The following is an 18901-nucleotide window of genomic DNA, read 5'->3' as shown; positions in this document are numbered from 1 at the left end:
GATTCCAAAGCTACGAGTGACAAGATATGTAGTGAGTTTGTGACCTTTTTCAGTCTTATTTAGCTTCATCAACTAAAATTATGATTAATAATATTTAACACATATATTTGTTAGTATAACATAATTTATGGAATCTGTCAGTTATAATGACTGGCATAAGGCAGTATTAATAACCCATGACAGTTCTTATATTATATGTCTGAAATCTTAAACACTATTAAAAAGCAAAAATGGGCTCATCTTCAATTACATGCCTGCTGGTTAGTCCATAATGAGCCAAGGCTGAGAAATTTAAACGTGAAAGTAATCATTTGCAAAAGATAAGGAAGGTAACTGCATTGCAAAGTCAGGCATTAACAGTTAATTTCTTTTTTCATTCTCCAAATATCTAATTCAAGAAACATAGCCTGAAAGACACACATACTTTCTTGAGAGCTTGTGCACTTCCAGCTGACAATGTTGCCTTTCCTATAGTTTGTTGAAGACTGTTCTTTGTATTTGTTTGTGCTGACTGCCTTCAGGGCCCTTGAAGATCAGTGAGATTTTATGACTTAAGTGTTGGGTGTGAGAATTAAAAGGACATGCATATAAGAGACATTCACTCACTTAGTATAACTAATCTTTTGATTTTCAGAGTAATTGTGTTGTTTCCTAAATTATTTTTTACATTCCTTTGTCACTGGCACAAATTGAAGGCACAAAGTTTTCAATACAACGTTTTTTAGAACAACATGTACATCTTTAAATCTTAACATGATCCTAAGAAAATTGTCTATAAAAGAGGAAAAATTCTTAAAAGTTCTGGTAGTGTTTAAAAAAATCTCTACTTTTTTTGTTAAATTTCAGCTTCTCTTAAAGAAGCTTTTATTACTCTTTTTTTTCCTTCCCTCTTAAATGAGTGCCTGCAATCTTAAATCATGAATCCGGTAATACTTTTGTAAATGATTCACTATTGCATTCATACCATTAGCCTTGAACAGATGTCAGAAAGTAAAGATTGGCTGCTTCTAGATCTAGCTGCTGCTGCCAAGTCTCGCGAGCTTTGTCAGTAACAGTTGATTGTAATGTCAGTGCAGTCCAATTTACAGGCTGGAGCAGCAGCTGCATACTGCCTTTCCCTGAAGTAATGCATGATTTCCACTCCCTGAAAACTTTATCATCTTGTTGCAGTGAGTCGGGTAAGTTGCTCTGAATTTGCATCTTTGTGCAGCAACGCAAGTTACTGAGAAGCTCATTCTGTAGGGAGGTTAAATTGTGATACCTTCATGTGTTTGCTTTGCCCCTTTGGTGCACTGTGGGGGGACGGTCATAGCGAAAAGGTCAGATGAAACGAGTGAGCAGACATATGCATGAAATTTTCCTATTATTCAGGGGACACAGACTGAGTCCATTTAACTGCTGAGGATATAATGAATTTGTTCAACTTTGTATAAAAGATCGTAGCACTTGTGGAATCACTGTGTTGTATGTTTTTAGAACACTCCCTAAGTGCAAACAGTTTACGCTGTTTTTCCCTTCAATGCAATGTTTAATGAATTTCTTCTTAAAAGAGTAACAAAAGTGCTCTTTCACCTGTTTTACTCTATTTTTTTAAGTTGTATGAAAAGAATAATTCTCTTGTTGTCTGGCATGATAGGGTACTTTTCTTAACATTTTTGCCATCTGAAACTTTAACAGTATCAATAAACAAAGGAAAATCTGAGTTTCTTATATCTAAAAGGCAAATCTATTTCCTAATTTGATTTACAAACTTTTGGCCCATTTGTCTTGTCTTCTTTTAATATGCATGTAAATTATATCATATTATTTTATATTTATTATGATTTTATTATAGTATATTAGCAAATATAGACTTTTGTCTATAGTCTAGTCTTGTAAATCTATCTTTACTTTGATGATATCAGTTCTTGTATAACCAGAAAATTAAGTATTGAGTAAAATGTATGAATTATTAAAAGTAAACTAAATGTGAACAAAATTATTTCATTGTTAGTGATTTCTATTTGTATTTTTTAATTTTTAGAGTATGCCTTCCAATTTTTTATGAATATATTGCATGATAATAAGCTCAATTAGGAGGTGATATTAAGTCTGTGTAATGCCTTTCATAATATAAACTATATTGTAGTTATGACAGATATATTTGATCTGTATAGTTACTTTTTAAAAAGAATGAGGATGAGCTTTCAGAGAGTGGCTTTATCCTTTAAATGAGAATCTTTAGAATTCTCTGTGAATTTTAAGTAACATGGCTTTTTGGGTGCCAAATAAAATTTCTAGTTTGATTTGCAAAGTTTTGCCTTTTTCACCTAGATTTGTTGTTATTGCTTGTTTATAATGTCCTGCTCCTTAATTCTAAGAAAATATGTGTTATCTACTCCACATTTCAGTTTTTAAATACAAGCTAATAATATCTTTTAAGTGGCATCTTATTAACAAATTTAGTTCGTGCTTTGATTTATTTCTCAGTAATAATTAATAAAACATATTTAACTTGTGTGTTGTCTTATTTTTAGTGACTTTCTAGCAAAATGTGCTCATTCTTATAAAAACTGCCCCAAATGTTAGAGAATTATAATTGACTAGTTGTGAGCCTAAAAACACATTAAACTTTCAAAGGAGATCCAAGCTATCTCTCTAATATGAAATGTTCAAATTATTCACACAATGAAAAGTTTGTGGATGTTTTTCCTGATTGAGGACAGATCCAGATCTTATGTTTCTCATACCTAATGTAGTGCCTTCTATCTGCACACATCCTTTTGTTGCCTAATGGGTATCTGAAGGGCCCCTGAAAGGCAGCGCTATAGTCCATTTACACACAGACTTCCTCAGTTCCCCACTTCATTTCACTTGTAACAAAACAAGCTTTTAAGGTTTAGTATAATCGTGTAGTTGTTTCAATTTAACCAAATTCATTTTAGCAGTGCTTGTGTTAGATCATAGTATCTACATGGCACTTCCTCACAATTTTAAGAGCCATTATTTATGTATAAAAGCATTTTTATTATAACTATTTAAAATATAGGAAAATTACTCTATATTCAGAGAAAAGTATTATCAATATTTACTTGACCATTCTTTAAGAAGTGCTTAGATGGACAATTGTTTAGAAAATTTGGCTGATATCCAATTATGGAAAACATGGCAAATATATAGCTCTGTATATCAATCATTTTCTTATACCCTTATCTCATACTGTAACTACTAATCAGTCAAGGAACTTTGATACTACTTTAAAAAAATTGTATTAGAATGCAAAATGTAGAAAATTATTTTTTTAGCTTCTTCATTTTGTAAACTATATTTTTTAAAGTTTAGAATGTTTTCCCAAAATTTCCAATTGACTTTTATATCCTGGAGCATCCTATAAACTTTGAACACTATAATGTTCATTATCTTTCAGGTTTCCCCTCTTGTTACTCTCATCATTCACTTCCTTTTTCATCCCAAACAATCACTGCAGCCTTTCTTTCAAATATTAATCTTTATGAAAGTAAGTTAATTAACCTAAATTCAGATAGTTGTACATTGCATGAAAATTCACCATATTTTTTATGACCAACATGTGTTCTCTGTGTTTAAAGTGTTTATTTAATGTGATAGTAGTCAATTTGTATCAGAATTTATAATAGAAAAAATAAAGTTTTGTTGAATATTTTAATTATTAATAAAGATTTAGAGATATACAGCTTTTCATAGCTACCTTTAATTATTTCTGTTTAGACTATTTGACCATGTGATAGCATATATTAAAAATATAAACATCTCTTAAGGGTAAAATTGCAGAACAACAGGTTAGGCTTGAGAATAACAAATTAATAAATGGACAAAATAATGCTTATTTAAATAAAGTAATGCAGCTAAGTAGATGAATGTTAGGCTACACTAACAATAAGTGTGTGAACAGATGCATGTTTTAGTATTAAAGTTTATATTTAATAATATAGTATGTAACACTTTCCAGCAGGTAGTGTGAACATGAGTTGGAATTATATTGCCATTCTTCTAATGAATACATGCTAGAATTATTTTTTAAAGTTACTAATTGCATTATTTACAGGGTGATTACTCATCTATATCATTGTTGAAAGAGAAAGATTATTATTCATATAATTCATAGTATATATCAGATCCACTCAGCACAAACTATAAATAAAAACATACAATAAGCAATTATGTAAGTCAAAGGAAGTGGCATGAGAATGATATTACAACCTTTTAGTTGATACAGTAAACATTTTTAACATATGCAATAAAATTTTTACATTTATTAATTACATACAAAAATATTTTGAAAATAATTAGTAAATTGTATAAAAATAATTTGAAAATTATCAGAGACCAAAAATTATTAGGATTTTATTTTTGTTTTTTAAACAAATAATATTTATATAAAACCAAGAAAAAAGTCCAACTATCCTTACATTAGACGCAGAAGAACATCGATTGAGGTGGGCTGAAGGGAGAAATGTGTCCCACCAGTGATGCTGTGGTTAATCTGTTGAAACACAGTTCAAAGTAAACCCGCTGTGTATTTTAATTCCTTTTTCTTTCCAAAGCATGGTTTAAAAAAAGGAAAGAAATTGCATCACAGTGCTTTTTTCTACTCCAAATGCCCACCTCTATTCATTCAAAAGAAAGGGCTAAGGAATTATTAGAAGGAAAAAAAAAAAACTGTGTTAGCAGTGCCTCTAAAACTCTTAAACTTTCAGAAGTATAAAACTTTATTAGTAAGTGTCAAGTCTACAAGAATATTATTTATTATATTTATTATTTATGATATAAATATTCCATTTAATATGGTTATAACACACAAATATTACAACAGAATAAAAAGTTAAAATATTATATGCTTCAATAATATATTTTATTGATCTTGGCACAAATTCAACTGTATCAAAATTGACATTAAAAATAATAATAATTTAATTAAAAAATATATATATATATGTATAAATCATACCTAACTGGTGTAGCTCAGTGGATTGAGTGTCGGCCTATAAATCAAAGGGTCGCCAGTTCGATTCTCAGTTGGGGCACATGCCTGGGTTGCAGGCCAGGTCTCTGGTGGGGGACATGCGAGAGGCAACCACATATTGATGTTTCTCTTCTGCTCTTTCTCCCCCTTCCCCTCTCTAAAACAAATAAATAAAATATTTAAAAAATATAAAAATCATATAAATATATGTATTTATGTATATATATATTGAGATATATATTGAGAGAGATTAGACATAAATAGATACAGAGATAGAGACATAGTCACAGGTATCAACAAAGATGGAGACACAGATAGAAACAGAGATATATATCAGTAAGTACTGGACACTGAACAAAATATACTCAGTGGGTTATTCGGATGTTTTTGCATAATCAAAAGTACTTGTTCATCACTAGCTGTCTTATGAGCAGTGGTGAATTAGACTAATTTAAAATGAGTATCTTATATCTAGGATGGTTATAAGGATAGGACCTTGTATCTGCCTTCTAAGACAATCTAAATTAAAAAATAATGATAATAACTAATTATAATACAAATTATTAATGCTCAGAGGATTAGCTTCTTGGACACATCAGTAAGATTTATAATTATAGTATTAAAAAGTATCAAAGAGAATAGTTTGTATATTTATGGACCTTTGTTACTATTATATGGATGAGTTTGCTGTTTGTATTTGACAATTTTAGTCAGGTTTTCTTTCATTTATGTAAAGGTGTAAGTTCTTTTAAATGATATTTGGATTACATTTTCCTTCCCTCTTTATCACAGAAAGTTTCCGAATCTGATTTTTAATTATATTATTTTTAATATCTTGGGAGGTCACTATGAATATTTAATAAAGATTTGATCTTCCCAAATGGCCTTTTCATGTCTTCAAATAAATATTATTTAATAAAATGCTGAACAGTTATAATTTTGTTAGTCTCAAAGATTACTTAATCTTCCCCCACTTTTTGTAATAATTTCTCAACTATAATCTTTTTCTTAACTATCAAAATACTAATTCATCTGTTTCCATGGTCCTTTCTGTGGTCCTTTTTACCTAAAGGTTTCTTCTTTTATACAATCTCAATGTACAGTCAGAAGTGATTTTGGACAATCTATTCATTGCATGTTAAATGGCAAATAATACAATAAATCACCTTTTATTATTTACATTATGAAAACTAATCTGTTAACACTATGAGACTTATGGAAAACATTGGAAAGGTAGGGCTGTGGATATACACCAGATAATTTCTCTGAAATTGAATAAACTAAAAAATCTCGTAGTCTTCTTTACCTGAATTACAATGTTAATGGACAGAACCAGTGGCTGATCATATAATATGTGGGAGGAGATACTGCCTTAGAGGGAATTTTATACTCAGGGATTATTCCCTGCATATATGTACATTAGTGAATTATTAAAGTACGTGCAGCTAATGAGGTCAAATGTGTTAGCATGGTCAGATGTACTTGTATTTTGATAGTTATGAAGAAGATAAAACTGAGAAATTACTAGAAAAAAGTGGGAGAAGCAAAAGTTCTTTGAGATTGCATAGAGAAATAAGCCATTAGGCAAAAAGGACCAGAAGGGACCATGGAAACAGAAAAAGACAATAATAGTCTAAGGATCCTTAAATGTTCTTAACCTACCTCACAGTTATGTCAAGAGCCAGCCAGCCATGATTACAACTGGAAATATTTCAGAGACTGCATGAGCTTCTATTTCCTCCTCTAACCAAGGTAGAAATTACACCTGTAATAAATACACTACAACTTAGTGCCACTTGTGGTGGGGTTGTGTATGCTAAGTATACAAACTAGTGCATGCTTGAGAAAAACTTCCTATACTAGGGGAGACCCCAAAATCCTGGAATTTACTTATAAAAAATGTGTATTTATTCTTATATGTTTAAACTTCAATCACCTTCAGAGTACCCTCCATTTAATGAAATACACCTATTAAGACATTTTTTTCCACTGCTCAAAACCGTTTTTGAACTCAATTTTGATGCCTTTTAGTGCTTCTGCAATTTTTTGTTTATCCTCTTCCACTTCAGCAAAAGGTTTCCCTTTGAGGACTTTTTTTCATCCCAGGAAACCAACAAAAAAAAATATATTGCTTGCGGTGAGATCTGGTGAATAGGGAGGGCGGGGCATGAGGTTCATGCCAATTTTGGTCAAAAACTGCTGAACACTCAGCATGGTGTGAGCAGGTGCACTTGTAAGTCACTCGTTATGAAAGGGGCAAACACTTTCAAAGGGTCTTCAAAAAAATTCACTGAAGCCAAGTGCAGCTTGGCTTCACAACACCAGCTGGTACACTGATAGAGATGGTTTCCTAAAACACTCACCTAGTGGGGGAAGGCTGTACTACAATGGGTCTGCACTCCAGAAAATAATTCCAGTTTATTTGGGTCCCCATCATATAAAATACTAAATCTTCCTTATAGAGGTTTGATAATAAATTTTTCCAAAGGGAAATACTTTCTGCCTTTCCATTCTACTTACTTATTTTTGAAATTGAAAACTAAAATATCTCCAACTCTTTTCTGGGTTTTTTACATAAACCTTTGTCATGGTTGCGTATTCATTAGTTTTCATCATTGGTAAGATAAATTAGAGCTGCTATATATTAGTTAGTTATCATCAATAAAATATAATGCCAGGTGCATGAGGCTGTTCAAACTTGCTACTTACCTCTCTTTCAGAAACCAATATGCAGAGCAAGGGTATAATCATAAACATCCGGTTTCTTTTGCTGTTTCTTCTGCTCTGGGCGCTTATCGGGGAATCACGCTCTGAAGAAGACATCATCATTACAACCAAGAATGGTAAAGTCAGAGGGATACACCTGTCAGTTCTTGGTGGCACAGTGACAGCCTTTCTTGGAATTCCCTATGCACAGCCACCTCTTGGTAGACTTCGGTTCAGAAAGCCACAGTCCTTGACCAAGTGGTCTGACATCTGGAATGCCACCAAATATTCAAATTCTTGCTATCAGAACACAGATCAAAGTTTCCCAGGCTTTATTGGATCAGAGATGTGGAATCCAAACACTGACCTCAGTGAAGACTGCTTGTACCTGAATGTGTGGATTCCAGCGCCTAAGCCCAAAAACGCTACTGTGATGGTGTGGATCTACGGTGGTGGTTTTCAAACTGGAACGTCATCTTTGCCTGTTTACGATGGCAAGTATCTGGCACGCGCCGAAAGAGTTATCGTAGTTTCAATGAATTATAGGGTGGGTGCCCTTGGATTTTTAGCTTTACCAGGAAGTTCTGAGGCACCAGGGAACATGGGCTTGTTTGACCAACAGTTGGCACTTCAGTGGGTCCAAAAGAATATAGCAGCTTTTGGTGGAAATCCTAAAAGTGTAACTCTCTTTGGAGAAAGCGCAGGAGCGGTTTCAGTGAGCCTTCACTTACTCTCCCCTAGAAGCCACCCACTGTTTACCAGAGCCATTCTGCAAAGTGGATCTTCTAATGCCCCTTGGGCAGTAAGCTCTCTTGAGGAAGCTAGGAACAGAACATTGACCTTAGCTAAATTTATGGGTTGCTTTAGAGAAAATGAAACTGAGATAATCAAATGCCTCCGAAATAAAGACCCCCAGGAAATTCTTCTGAATGAAGTATTTATTGTTCCCTACGGTACCCTCTTGTCAGTACCTTTTGGTCCATTGGTGGATGGTGATTTTCTCACTGACATGCCACACACATTACTTCAACTTGGACAGTTCAAAACAACCCAGATCTTGGTGGGTGTTAATAAAGACGAAGGAACAGCATTTTTGGTATATGGTTCTCCTGGTTTCAGCAAAGACAACGACAGTATCATAACTAGAAAAGAATTTCTAGAAGGTTTAAAAATATTTTTTCAAGGAGTGAGTGAACTTGGAAGGGAATCGATACTTTTCCATTACACGGACCTGTTAGATGATCAAAGAGCTGAAAAATACCGTGAGGCCTTGGATGACGTTGTTGGGGATTACAACTTCATATGCCCTGCCTTGGAGTTCACCAAAAAGTTCTCAGATTTGGGAAATGATGCCTTTTTCTACTATTTTGAACACCAATCATCCAAACTCCCTTGGCCTGAATGGATGGGAGTGATGCATGGTTATGAAATTGAATTTGTCTTTGGCTTACCTCTGGAGAGAAGAGTAAATTACACAAAAGCTGAGGAAATTTTGAGTAGATCCATAATGAAACGTTGGGCAAATTTTGCAAAATATGGGTAAGTGCCAATTTTTGTAATTATTCTGGTTTTGTTTTGTTTCTTTTGTTTTGCTTAGCTTTGCTTGGCGTCTGATGCAGACTTCATTAAAAGCACAGAAACATTTTAAATATTTATTCTCTTTGTACTTTAGGCTGGTTTTGTTTTTTATTACATAGTGGATTTCAATTCTTTGTATTGGTGTGCTTGAAAGAAAACATCAACAAACTTTTATGAAAAAATATTTTGGGATATCATTTCCAAAATACTGCAGAACACTTCAACAATGTAAGCCAGAGTTTGTATGAAAATAGATGTTTACCTTGAGAACTGAAATTACTGTGACCGTGCTTTTTAACCTGAGAGTTCTTAATGTTCACAGGTTTTTGGAAAGAGCAGAAATTTATCTTCTCATTCTCTTAAGCAGGGGTACAGTGGTACCCCCACACTGGCTCAGGGAAACCAAAGGGCAACATAGTCCTGGGGCTGGTCCTTAGATTGCCCAATGTACAGAGTTTGCCGTTTTGTTGAATTGTTCCCCCTAATAGGTTTGCTCAGAACTTTCAGGTGATGTGTGTTACACAGGAGCTACAAGGCTCCTCATATTTCGATAAGCTGTTTTTCCACTTGAGGAGTCTTATGGCTGATAATAAGTAAACAGAACTTTGCAAAATAACATATTTTTCCTCATATGGTAAAAATAGTGGAATATCATATCCTTAAGGGTCAGCCCTGGCTGGTGCAGCTTAGTGGGCTGAGCATTGGCCTGGGAACTGGAAGGTCACAGGTTGGATTCCCAGGCAGGGCAAATGCTTGGGTTGCAGGCCAGGTCCCCGGTTGGGGGTGCGTGAGAGGTAACCGGTTGATCTCGAACATGTTTCTCTCCCTCTCTTTCTTCTTCCCTTCCCCTCTCTCTAAAAATAAATAAATAAAATCTTTAAAACAAGAGTCAGAAAAAATAATCTGCTTGAGTATATATTTTAATTTGTATATTTTCTATATACAGGATTGTGTAATAGAAAATAAGACTTTTTAAAAACTGGTTTTGTAAACCAAAAATGAATTTTATACATTGAAATAACTTGTGTCATTTAGAATAACAAAAAAAATAGAAATGTGGGCATCACTTTTTAAAAGGAATGCTTATCAAAAATCACCGGTGGATGCATTATTCCAATCAGTCATGCTGCCTTTTATAATTGAAAAGAATGTTGATAGTGATGCTATTGTTTCCTGGTTTTCTTTTCCAACTCCCATTTGAAAATTATTGTAATCCATGTTACTCTGTCTATCTTTCTACAAAATACTTTTTGTGATATAATTCTTACAAAGTGTTGATACTAATCTACTGTGCATAAAGCTAGACTTCTTCCACCCGGCATTGAAAAGTCTCTCTAACCTTGCTGCCAATCACATTTCTCAGCAATGCCTGGCTGCTGTTAGGACAGGCATGTCATGAGTGTCAAAGGTTTCAGGTTTTGCCTCGTTCTCGCTCTGTGCCCTGTTTAGTACAATCACCCTCTTCTTTTTAATACTGCAAGTCTTGCTATTTTTTAAGGTCCTCAACAACTAATGTTTCATCAAGTGTATTTATAATTCTTAGAGTTTTAATTGCTTCAGACAACTTTCTTACTCTCACGGGAGTTATTGACTGTTCTTTGTCTTATACTATCTTTTATTGTATCTGAGCCTCCTCAACTAGACTAATCTTGCTGTTTGAAAGGAAAGTCGTGGTAAGATCAGATACTCATCAAGGTACTGACTTGGGTATATATATAACACAACTATTTAGTTAGCGATTGAATGAGAATCTGTAAAGGCTAACATGAGTATAAATGTAATTTTTATAAGATACATGGATTATTATATTATTTGAAATTGTGCAATATCTTGTACCTTTTTAACATCAATTTAAATTTCTGCTTAAGAATTATCTTATTTCTAGAGCTGAATTAGAATTACTTATGTCTTACTCTGTTCTCTTCCTAGAGGCTATATTCATATTAAATTGGTTAAATATGTTTTTACTTCTTACAATTCTAAAGATTATGAACAATTTAATGAGAAATATTTCTTAAAAGAATCGATGCCTATAATTTTAAAGGACTTCATATTTTACATGTTGAGATGATCAAGGAATTCATATTTCCTCATGTCACAACGGAGAACACTGAGAATCAGATGTGGTAAATGTCTTGTTTATGGCCCTGGCTACTGACAGATCAAACAACAGAATTTGTGATACTTAATAGAACAGATTGTTTCATCTTAATCTATTTCTATGCTTAACATATGTTAATGGGAAATAAATGAGGGTTGACACATTTTAATTATAATGATAAATTCATATAAATAAGACTATAAACCAAAAGATTAAATTAAACCTTTAAAGTAGTTTAGCCATAACAAGACATCATTTAAGTTGATGGGTTTCTGTAAAGTCAGTAATTACACAGTTGAACAAATACATTTCACATTCGTTAAGAGTTGACATTACGGCAAACACAATGTTAATCTTCTGAGGTGCACATTCCTTTTTCAAAGCAGACTTGTGAACAAGCACAGAAGCTTAGAATAGGCTCCAATGGAAACAAAGTTGGTAAGTGTTAGGGTTGGAAACCTAACTCTGATTCTCAGTCCAGGCAGTAACATCTGGAGCTGTTTTTAAGTGTCATGATTGGGAATGGGGCTGCTACTAGTAAATAAAGGCCTGGGAAGCTGCTGAACTCCCTGTATGCACAGGACAGCCCCCACTACAAAGAAGTAGTCATTCCAAATGTCAATAAGAATATTGAAAAATTGCAGATTTATACATCCACATTTTCCAAAATGGTACGTAAAGAAAGGTAAAAGTAGAACTAGAAGTTATAATTACCTTTCAGAAAAATTCAAGGTTGTGGTTTATAAAATGTGTTAATCAGTTTTTCTCCTTCTTAAAAAATGTCATGTATACTGTATGTTTCATTCTGATTAGACTCAAGATACTGTTAAATTTTTCTTTGTGATTTTTTTTATTTTGTCATTGAGTTATTTAGTAGCCTGTTATTTAGCTTGCAGATGTTGGTAAAATTTTAGATATCTTGTTATGGATTTCTAATTTTATCTGCTTCTGGCAAGGGAATGTATTCTGTAAGATTTCCCCTTTAAAATATAATGAGAATTATTTCATTACCCAATATGTGATCAATATGGGTGATTATTTTTTGTGTTCTTGGGAAAAAATGTTCATTCTTCAGTTATTTGACATAGTGTATCGGTATGTTTTGTAAATAACTAATTCATGGTTGCTCAGATCTTGTTTATTTTCAAAGTGATTATCTATTGAATTGTTTTGTCTGGAATTTTATTTTCTTTTTCTTTTTTTTTATTGTCACTCAAATACAATTGTCTTCATTTTCACCCACCAGGTCTTCTGATATTCTTTCTTTTTCTTGTCTACTTGTTTCAAATTTTGAAAAATAGGTATTAATATCTTCAACTATAATTGCGGTTCCATTTATTTCTCCATTTATCTCTGCCGACTTTCCTTTTATAAGTTAACCAGTCAGATGCACATTTAAAAGATTATGTATTCCTGATTGACTGTTTTATTATGGTGAAATATCTCTCTTTGTCCTGAAATTGGCTTTGTCTGATACCAACAGATGCATAGTTTCCCCTGCTATGTTTACATAATACGTTTTTTCCATCTTTTCATCTAACCCACCTGTTTTTTTTAAACCTTCCTTAGAGTTGGTATAATTAATCCACTTGACATTTAATGTAGTTATCAATATGGTTTTGTTTAAGCATATCACCTTGTTATAATTTTGTTTTTTTAATTTTATTAATTACAGCTTACATTCAACACTGTTTTGTATTAGTTTCAGATACAGCACAGTAGATGGACATTCATGTAGGTTACAAAGTGTTCCCTCCAGTAACACAAGCGCCCGCCTGGCGCCATAGCTGTTACAGTATTGTTAACTGCCTTCCTGATGCTGTACTTTATATCCCCATGCTTCTTTTATAACTGGCAATTAGTACCTCTTAATCCCACCATCCTTTTTTAACCTGTCTGCCCTCTAACCTCCATCAGTTTGTTCTCTGAATCTATGACTCTATTTCTATTTTGTTCATTTATTTTGTTGTTTAGATTCTATATGTGGTATTTGTCCTTCTCTGTCTGGCTTATTTCAGTTCCACCTTGTTTTGTTTTCTTTTAAATTCATTGTTTCTATTGCTCCTCTGCAGCTTTATTTTTGCATTAACTGAATTTTTTAATTTATTTCCATTTTTATATAATTTTTTTGTTCCCCTTTACTTTTTTTCCAGTGGTTGCTTTAGGACCAATAATTATTTATGTAACATAAAACAGTCTACTTAGAGTTAATATTCAAACACTTTGCACTTGGCAACAGACGGCCCGCTTTCTTCACAGTTCATGCTTCCCGTTTCCTATTTTACTCTTACTACTTCACAAATGTAAGAAACTAATAGTATTTCGTGCATTCTTCTCCATATTTTTATATTGTCATATATTTAAGCAGTGTATTGATATAAAATCCCTCTTAAATATTATTTGTTTTAAACAATCAGTAGCTGTAGGAATGAAAACAGAAAAAATAGTCTTCTATATTTACTTACACATTTACCATTTCCAGTGTCCTTTATTCCTTCCTGTGGACTCTAGTTTTCATCTGGTATCATTTATCGCAATGCTAAGGAGCATTCTTTAGGATTTCTCATTGTGCAGGTTGGCGCATTACAAATCCTGTCAGCTTTCTTTTATCTGAAAATGTCTTCAGTTTACTTAAATTGAGGGATTTTTTTTTAAGAATATAAATTTTTGAGTTTTCTGAGTTGATCTTTTTTAACATTTTTCTTTCATCAATTTAAAAGTGTGTTCCATTACCTTCTTGATTTTTCAGTTCTGATTTGAAGCATGCCTTTATTCTTATAATTATACCCTTCATGCAATACCTTCCTTCCCTACCCCCAGGTTAATTTCAAAAGTTACCTTCACTTCTGATACTCACTTATTTGTTCATCATGTTATGAAATATGATTTCTTTGTATTTTTGAGGGGTTCTGGCACTCTCTAAGATACTTCCTTGTTGATAGCAATGTCACATTTGAGATATTTTGGGTCACTATTTCATCAAATATTCTTTCTGCATCATCCACATTTAAACTTCTCCTAAACCTCCAATTATACGTATTCTAAGCTGCTTAATTTTGTTCTACAGGTCACTAAAGTCCTCTTCCTTTTTCTTCAGCTTTGTTTTTACTTTTCAAATGATTATTTTTATTGAGTTTGTTGCAAGCTTACTGATTCTTCTACATTCTCAAGTTGTAGTTGAACCCATCAATTGAATTCTTTTTTATTTCACTTATTTTAATTTTCAGATCTAGGATTTCCTTGTTTTAGTAGTTTCATTTCTTTGCTAAAAGTCTTTCTTTGTTTCTTATGTTAGAAGATATTGTTCTTTGAGTTCTTAAACATATTTAAAATAATTTCAAGATTTTGTTGGTTCATCTAATACATGGTTCATGAGTTTAGTTGTTATTTTCCTGTTCCTTTGCATGTCTAATAATTTTCTAATTTATGCTAAACTTTGTGGATGATATGCAGTAGAAATTCTCTATTATTTTATCCTCCTCTAGAGAATGTATGCTTCCACTGAAAAGTGTGTTTTATGTCACCAGGCAGTTAAATTAAAGGATGCGTATACACTTGAATTTGTCTCACATGCATAATAGGCTTAGTTTTATATTTTGTTAGAGTGGATTCATGGAAGGTCCAAGATATTTTATAGCCCTCCAACGTGGCCGCATTTAAACTCAAAAGTCCGTCTTCACTGAGGATAATGTAGGTACTTGACTTAAGAATCTGTTAGGGTGTGTACAGACTCAGTCCCATTATATTCCTTACTCGTGAGGTGTGAACTTTCATTCCGCTGAACACTGAGTATGAATGAGGTATCAGTGAGATGTAAACAAAATTTGTCAATTATATATATGTGTGTGTATATAAAATTGGCATTATATATAATTGGCATTATATGCATGTGTGTGTGTATTTGTCTTAGGCCTCAGCCAAAGATCTGCAGGGAACCCCTGCAGAGAATTCTAGCTCACCCCTTTGCCTAGTTCTCTTCTTTCTGGAGCTCTGCCACACAGACTCTAGCTTCTTCCATATTCCATAACTCATTTCTGTATCTTAACCTCAGCGGAGCTACTGTACCCTGCTGTGGCAGAAGCATCCTACATGTTGGACAAGGAATTACCCTCATAAGTGACCACACTAAACAAGGACTCACCTAGAAGTTCCCCTGGTTTCAATCGTCATATTCCTGCATTGTCTAATAATCAAATTCCACAAACCAATTGCCTTGTTTCTGTTGCTGTCCAGTATTGTAACTGTTCATGTTGGGAATGCTAATCCATTTTCAATCACTCCACTATGGACAAAGACAAAAGCCCAGCCTCTCTCAGATCTGTATTTTAAGGGAAACTTAACCCTTTATTTCTCATTCAGTTATAAGAACTCATTGTTTCAGTTACTTTAAAATATTGTATTAATTTCCAAAGCATACGCAAAAACATTTGTAATTTGTGTCCTTGACAAAAATAAAGAAAAGATTTTCTGTGGCAACATTAAGTGGTGTTCAAATTCAGTATCTTTAGTTGCAGTGTTTATTAGTTACAAAACAGAACCATAAGTAGGCCTTTGCTAGTTGGAATTACCATCTATATATATTTTGATTGTACCTGCTTTAACCTCAGTCCCATCTCTAAGAATGAACTTAAAATCTTACACAAAAAAGCACAGAGGTCCATATGTGCATTATATCCAATATACTATACTAATATATGTTGAAATATCAGTATACCATATACCCATCAATTATTCATCCAGGCAATAACTTGGTGACCAACAAATTAAATTAAGCATCACCTAATGGCATCCTTTCAGCACTATCCGAGTGATACAGGAAATTGGTGAAATCAAACTTGATTTATCAGCAAAAGCCAGAAGAGCTAAAGAAGGAAAATAAGACAAAATACAATTACAACAGAGGAAGATCATTATTCCAGTATCTTTCTAATTGCCTCCTACTGTTGTAGTAAAGCATTTTTGTTTACTATATCCTGTATGATATTATATTCAGAGCTTTTCTCTTGGATTAACTCAAGGGTAGCCATTCCCTGAGTAGCTATGCAGTCTTCCCTGTCATAGGTGATCACCCTGATGTGTCCACTGTTCATCTTTCTACAGATCCTCTGTATTCATAAACTCAGGCATGTCATTTACAATGTCCCACTGTTTTCTTAACCTGTAAAATGGGGGTAAAAATATGCCTCCCTTAGAGACATATTGAAATATACCTTATTATTGACAGGAGATTGTATTTCTCCTTTCCATTAAAAAATTCAATTTTTCCACTACTAAGCACGAACTTCTTCAATCTATTTTTATCTAACATTAACCTTGGGTTCCACTCCAAAAAGGTACAATTTTTGGTTTAATGTTATTTGATCAATTAGGTTTTCAAACAAATAAAGGTAAACTGAAAAATTGAGGCAATTAACATGCTTCTGGTTCTTCTTTTTTTTGGTGATAATTAATTTATTTAGAATACTTCTGAAATGACTAATGTTTCCTAACAAGTCTTTGCTGGAAGTAAATGTTATGGCACAAGGCACTTTTATTTTATCCTATTGTGATATCCTGAAAACCAACAATTAAAGTAGTTGTAAGCAACTTCACGACATCATGACTGCCGCTATTCTCATGTATTTTATTTATTGTTTTCTCCTTTACACTGTACGGAACTTTATCACAGAGGGTATGATTGACTAAAGAGAAACAAAACTATATTATTAAACTTTCATTCGCCTAGTTCACTTATCTATTTAAAAAATGAGAATAGTTTTTGAGTTTTGTGCTAGAAAGTAGGTGCGATTAAACTAAATGAAAAGTCCTAATTCCTTAGTTCACAAGATACTCGTAAGATAATTGAGACAATTTAAAAGTAAGCACTTTTCTGTGTACTAAATTATAATTGTAATCATTAAAATGACAGATTTTCCAGATTTCTAGAGCAATGCACTTTCTGAGTGGAATTGGGAGATGCAGGCACGCACACACACACACACACACACACACACACACACGGAGGGTTGGGTGTTACAACATTATGGCAACCGCATTTACTACTAGCAGTGCACTCAGTGACCACGTATCTTAATGTGCATAACGTGAAGGGGTTTAATAATGTTTAGTGTTTATTAAGTATGTTCCTAGCTTATTTACTTACCTGTGACAGACAAATAAAGCAATTTAAAACACAGTATTTTAATCCTACGTATTTTTCAAATGGGTATATTTGTGTTTTCTTCGTGTACTCCTTGATTACTCACAGCTGGCATTGTTTTACGTTTCCAAAAGGTAACAGAAAGACTGAGGAAAAGTCAAAAGTGTAAGTGGAGACTCAGTGCTCCCTTATTCTAAATCTCTGTATAGGAAGTTAGCATGTGTATGTATTGGCCCATAGATTTTATGCAAATCCCTTCACTGCGAAATTAATTTTAAAGTTACACTTGAATTTATTCATTTATTATATTTTTCAATATTACATGGAAATAATATTCTAGGATATCATGACAACACATTTTTTAAAATATAGCAAAAAGATAGCAGTTAAAGGTAGTGTTAACACGAATGCTACCATTACACTGATGAGGTATGAAACACAAGAATTAGAATAAAACATGCTGAAATGATGACACTATCAAACATTTTTTTTCAGATGAGAAAAGTGTGGTTGTAGAAGAAAAGGGAATTGGATCAAATAGGGGACAGAACAAAGATTAACTATGACTCAAGGCTATTAAGTTTCATTTCCTTGTATTATCCATTTACCAGGCTGCTTTCACTATGAATTATTGAAAGCATTCATTAAATATGCTTAGGAAATGCATTTGGTTGCAAACTTATAATTTTTACATGTTATCATGCTGATACCTGCCTGGTTAATGTTACAGAATTAAGGACAGAGAACAGACTAAAATTAGGACATCGTGACATATAGAGACAAGTTTAAGTTTGTGAAATTCTGTCATCTGGCCATCTAGTCCAATTATCATCAGGCGTATAATTAGATTTTCTGACAGCTAATAGCTCATGTGGTTTCCAGAGTAAAGAAAAAAGCCTTACCCTCTGATTCTATAATTATTGTGGTACATTATCATAATTAACCTAACTGGAACATTTTGATGGCTTTGCAAAAGGGCAAGGGTTCAAACCCCCTTGGATTTATTTTATTGCTATCATGATGGCATTAATGTTCTGTTACTTCAAGTCATTTTATCTCTGCTTAGGAGTTAGGTGAGGGATTATTTTTCAAGAAATAAAACTATAAATGTTATCTACAGCATTCCTGTTAAAGTACTTCAAGTTTACCAGATAGAATACATATGTAAGTGGGGAAAAAAAGTATATTCATTCATGTAACTTATTTGGAAAGGTAGGATTACATCATGAAACACTTCAAAGTGCACCTAAGATCACTTGCAAATCCATTTCAGAGTGCAGCGATATTTTATGATCAGTGACAGGGGAATGAGATGGAGAAACCAGATCCCCAAAGGGCTACATCTATAAAAAGAGCTATAAAACTAAAATATGTTTGACTAAGTGTTTGGAAATAC

General features: G+C 33.2%; 1 protein-coding gene across 2 annotated transcripts in view; it reads left to right on the top strand.

The window, feature by feature from the left end:
• The first annotated feature begins 1025 nt into the window (after positions 1–1025).
• Positions 1026–18901, top strand: part of BCHE (butyrylcholinesterase) — a 47512-nt gene continuing 29636 nt past the window's right edge. For both annotated transcript variants that reach the window (XM_053918068.1, XM_024560410.3), the window contains exons 1-2: positions 1026–1178; positions 7702–9226. In XM_053918068.1, coding sequence (XP_053774043.1) covers positions 1127–1178; positions 7702–9226 — 1577 coding nt within the window. In that variant the 5' untranslated portion in view covers positions 1026–1126. The remainder of the gene's footprint in view (positions 1179–7701; positions 9227–18901) is intronic.

The sequence above is a fragment of the Desmodus rotundus genome, chromosome 2 (assembly GCF_022682495.2).
Source record: "Desmodus rotundus isolate HL8 chromosome 2, HLdesRot8A.1, whole genome shotgun sequence".
NCBI lineage: Eukaryota > Metazoa > Chordata > Mammalia > Chiroptera > Phyllostomidae > Desmodus > Desmodus rotundus.
This window is presented reverse-complemented; position numbering and strand designations above follow the sequence as displayed.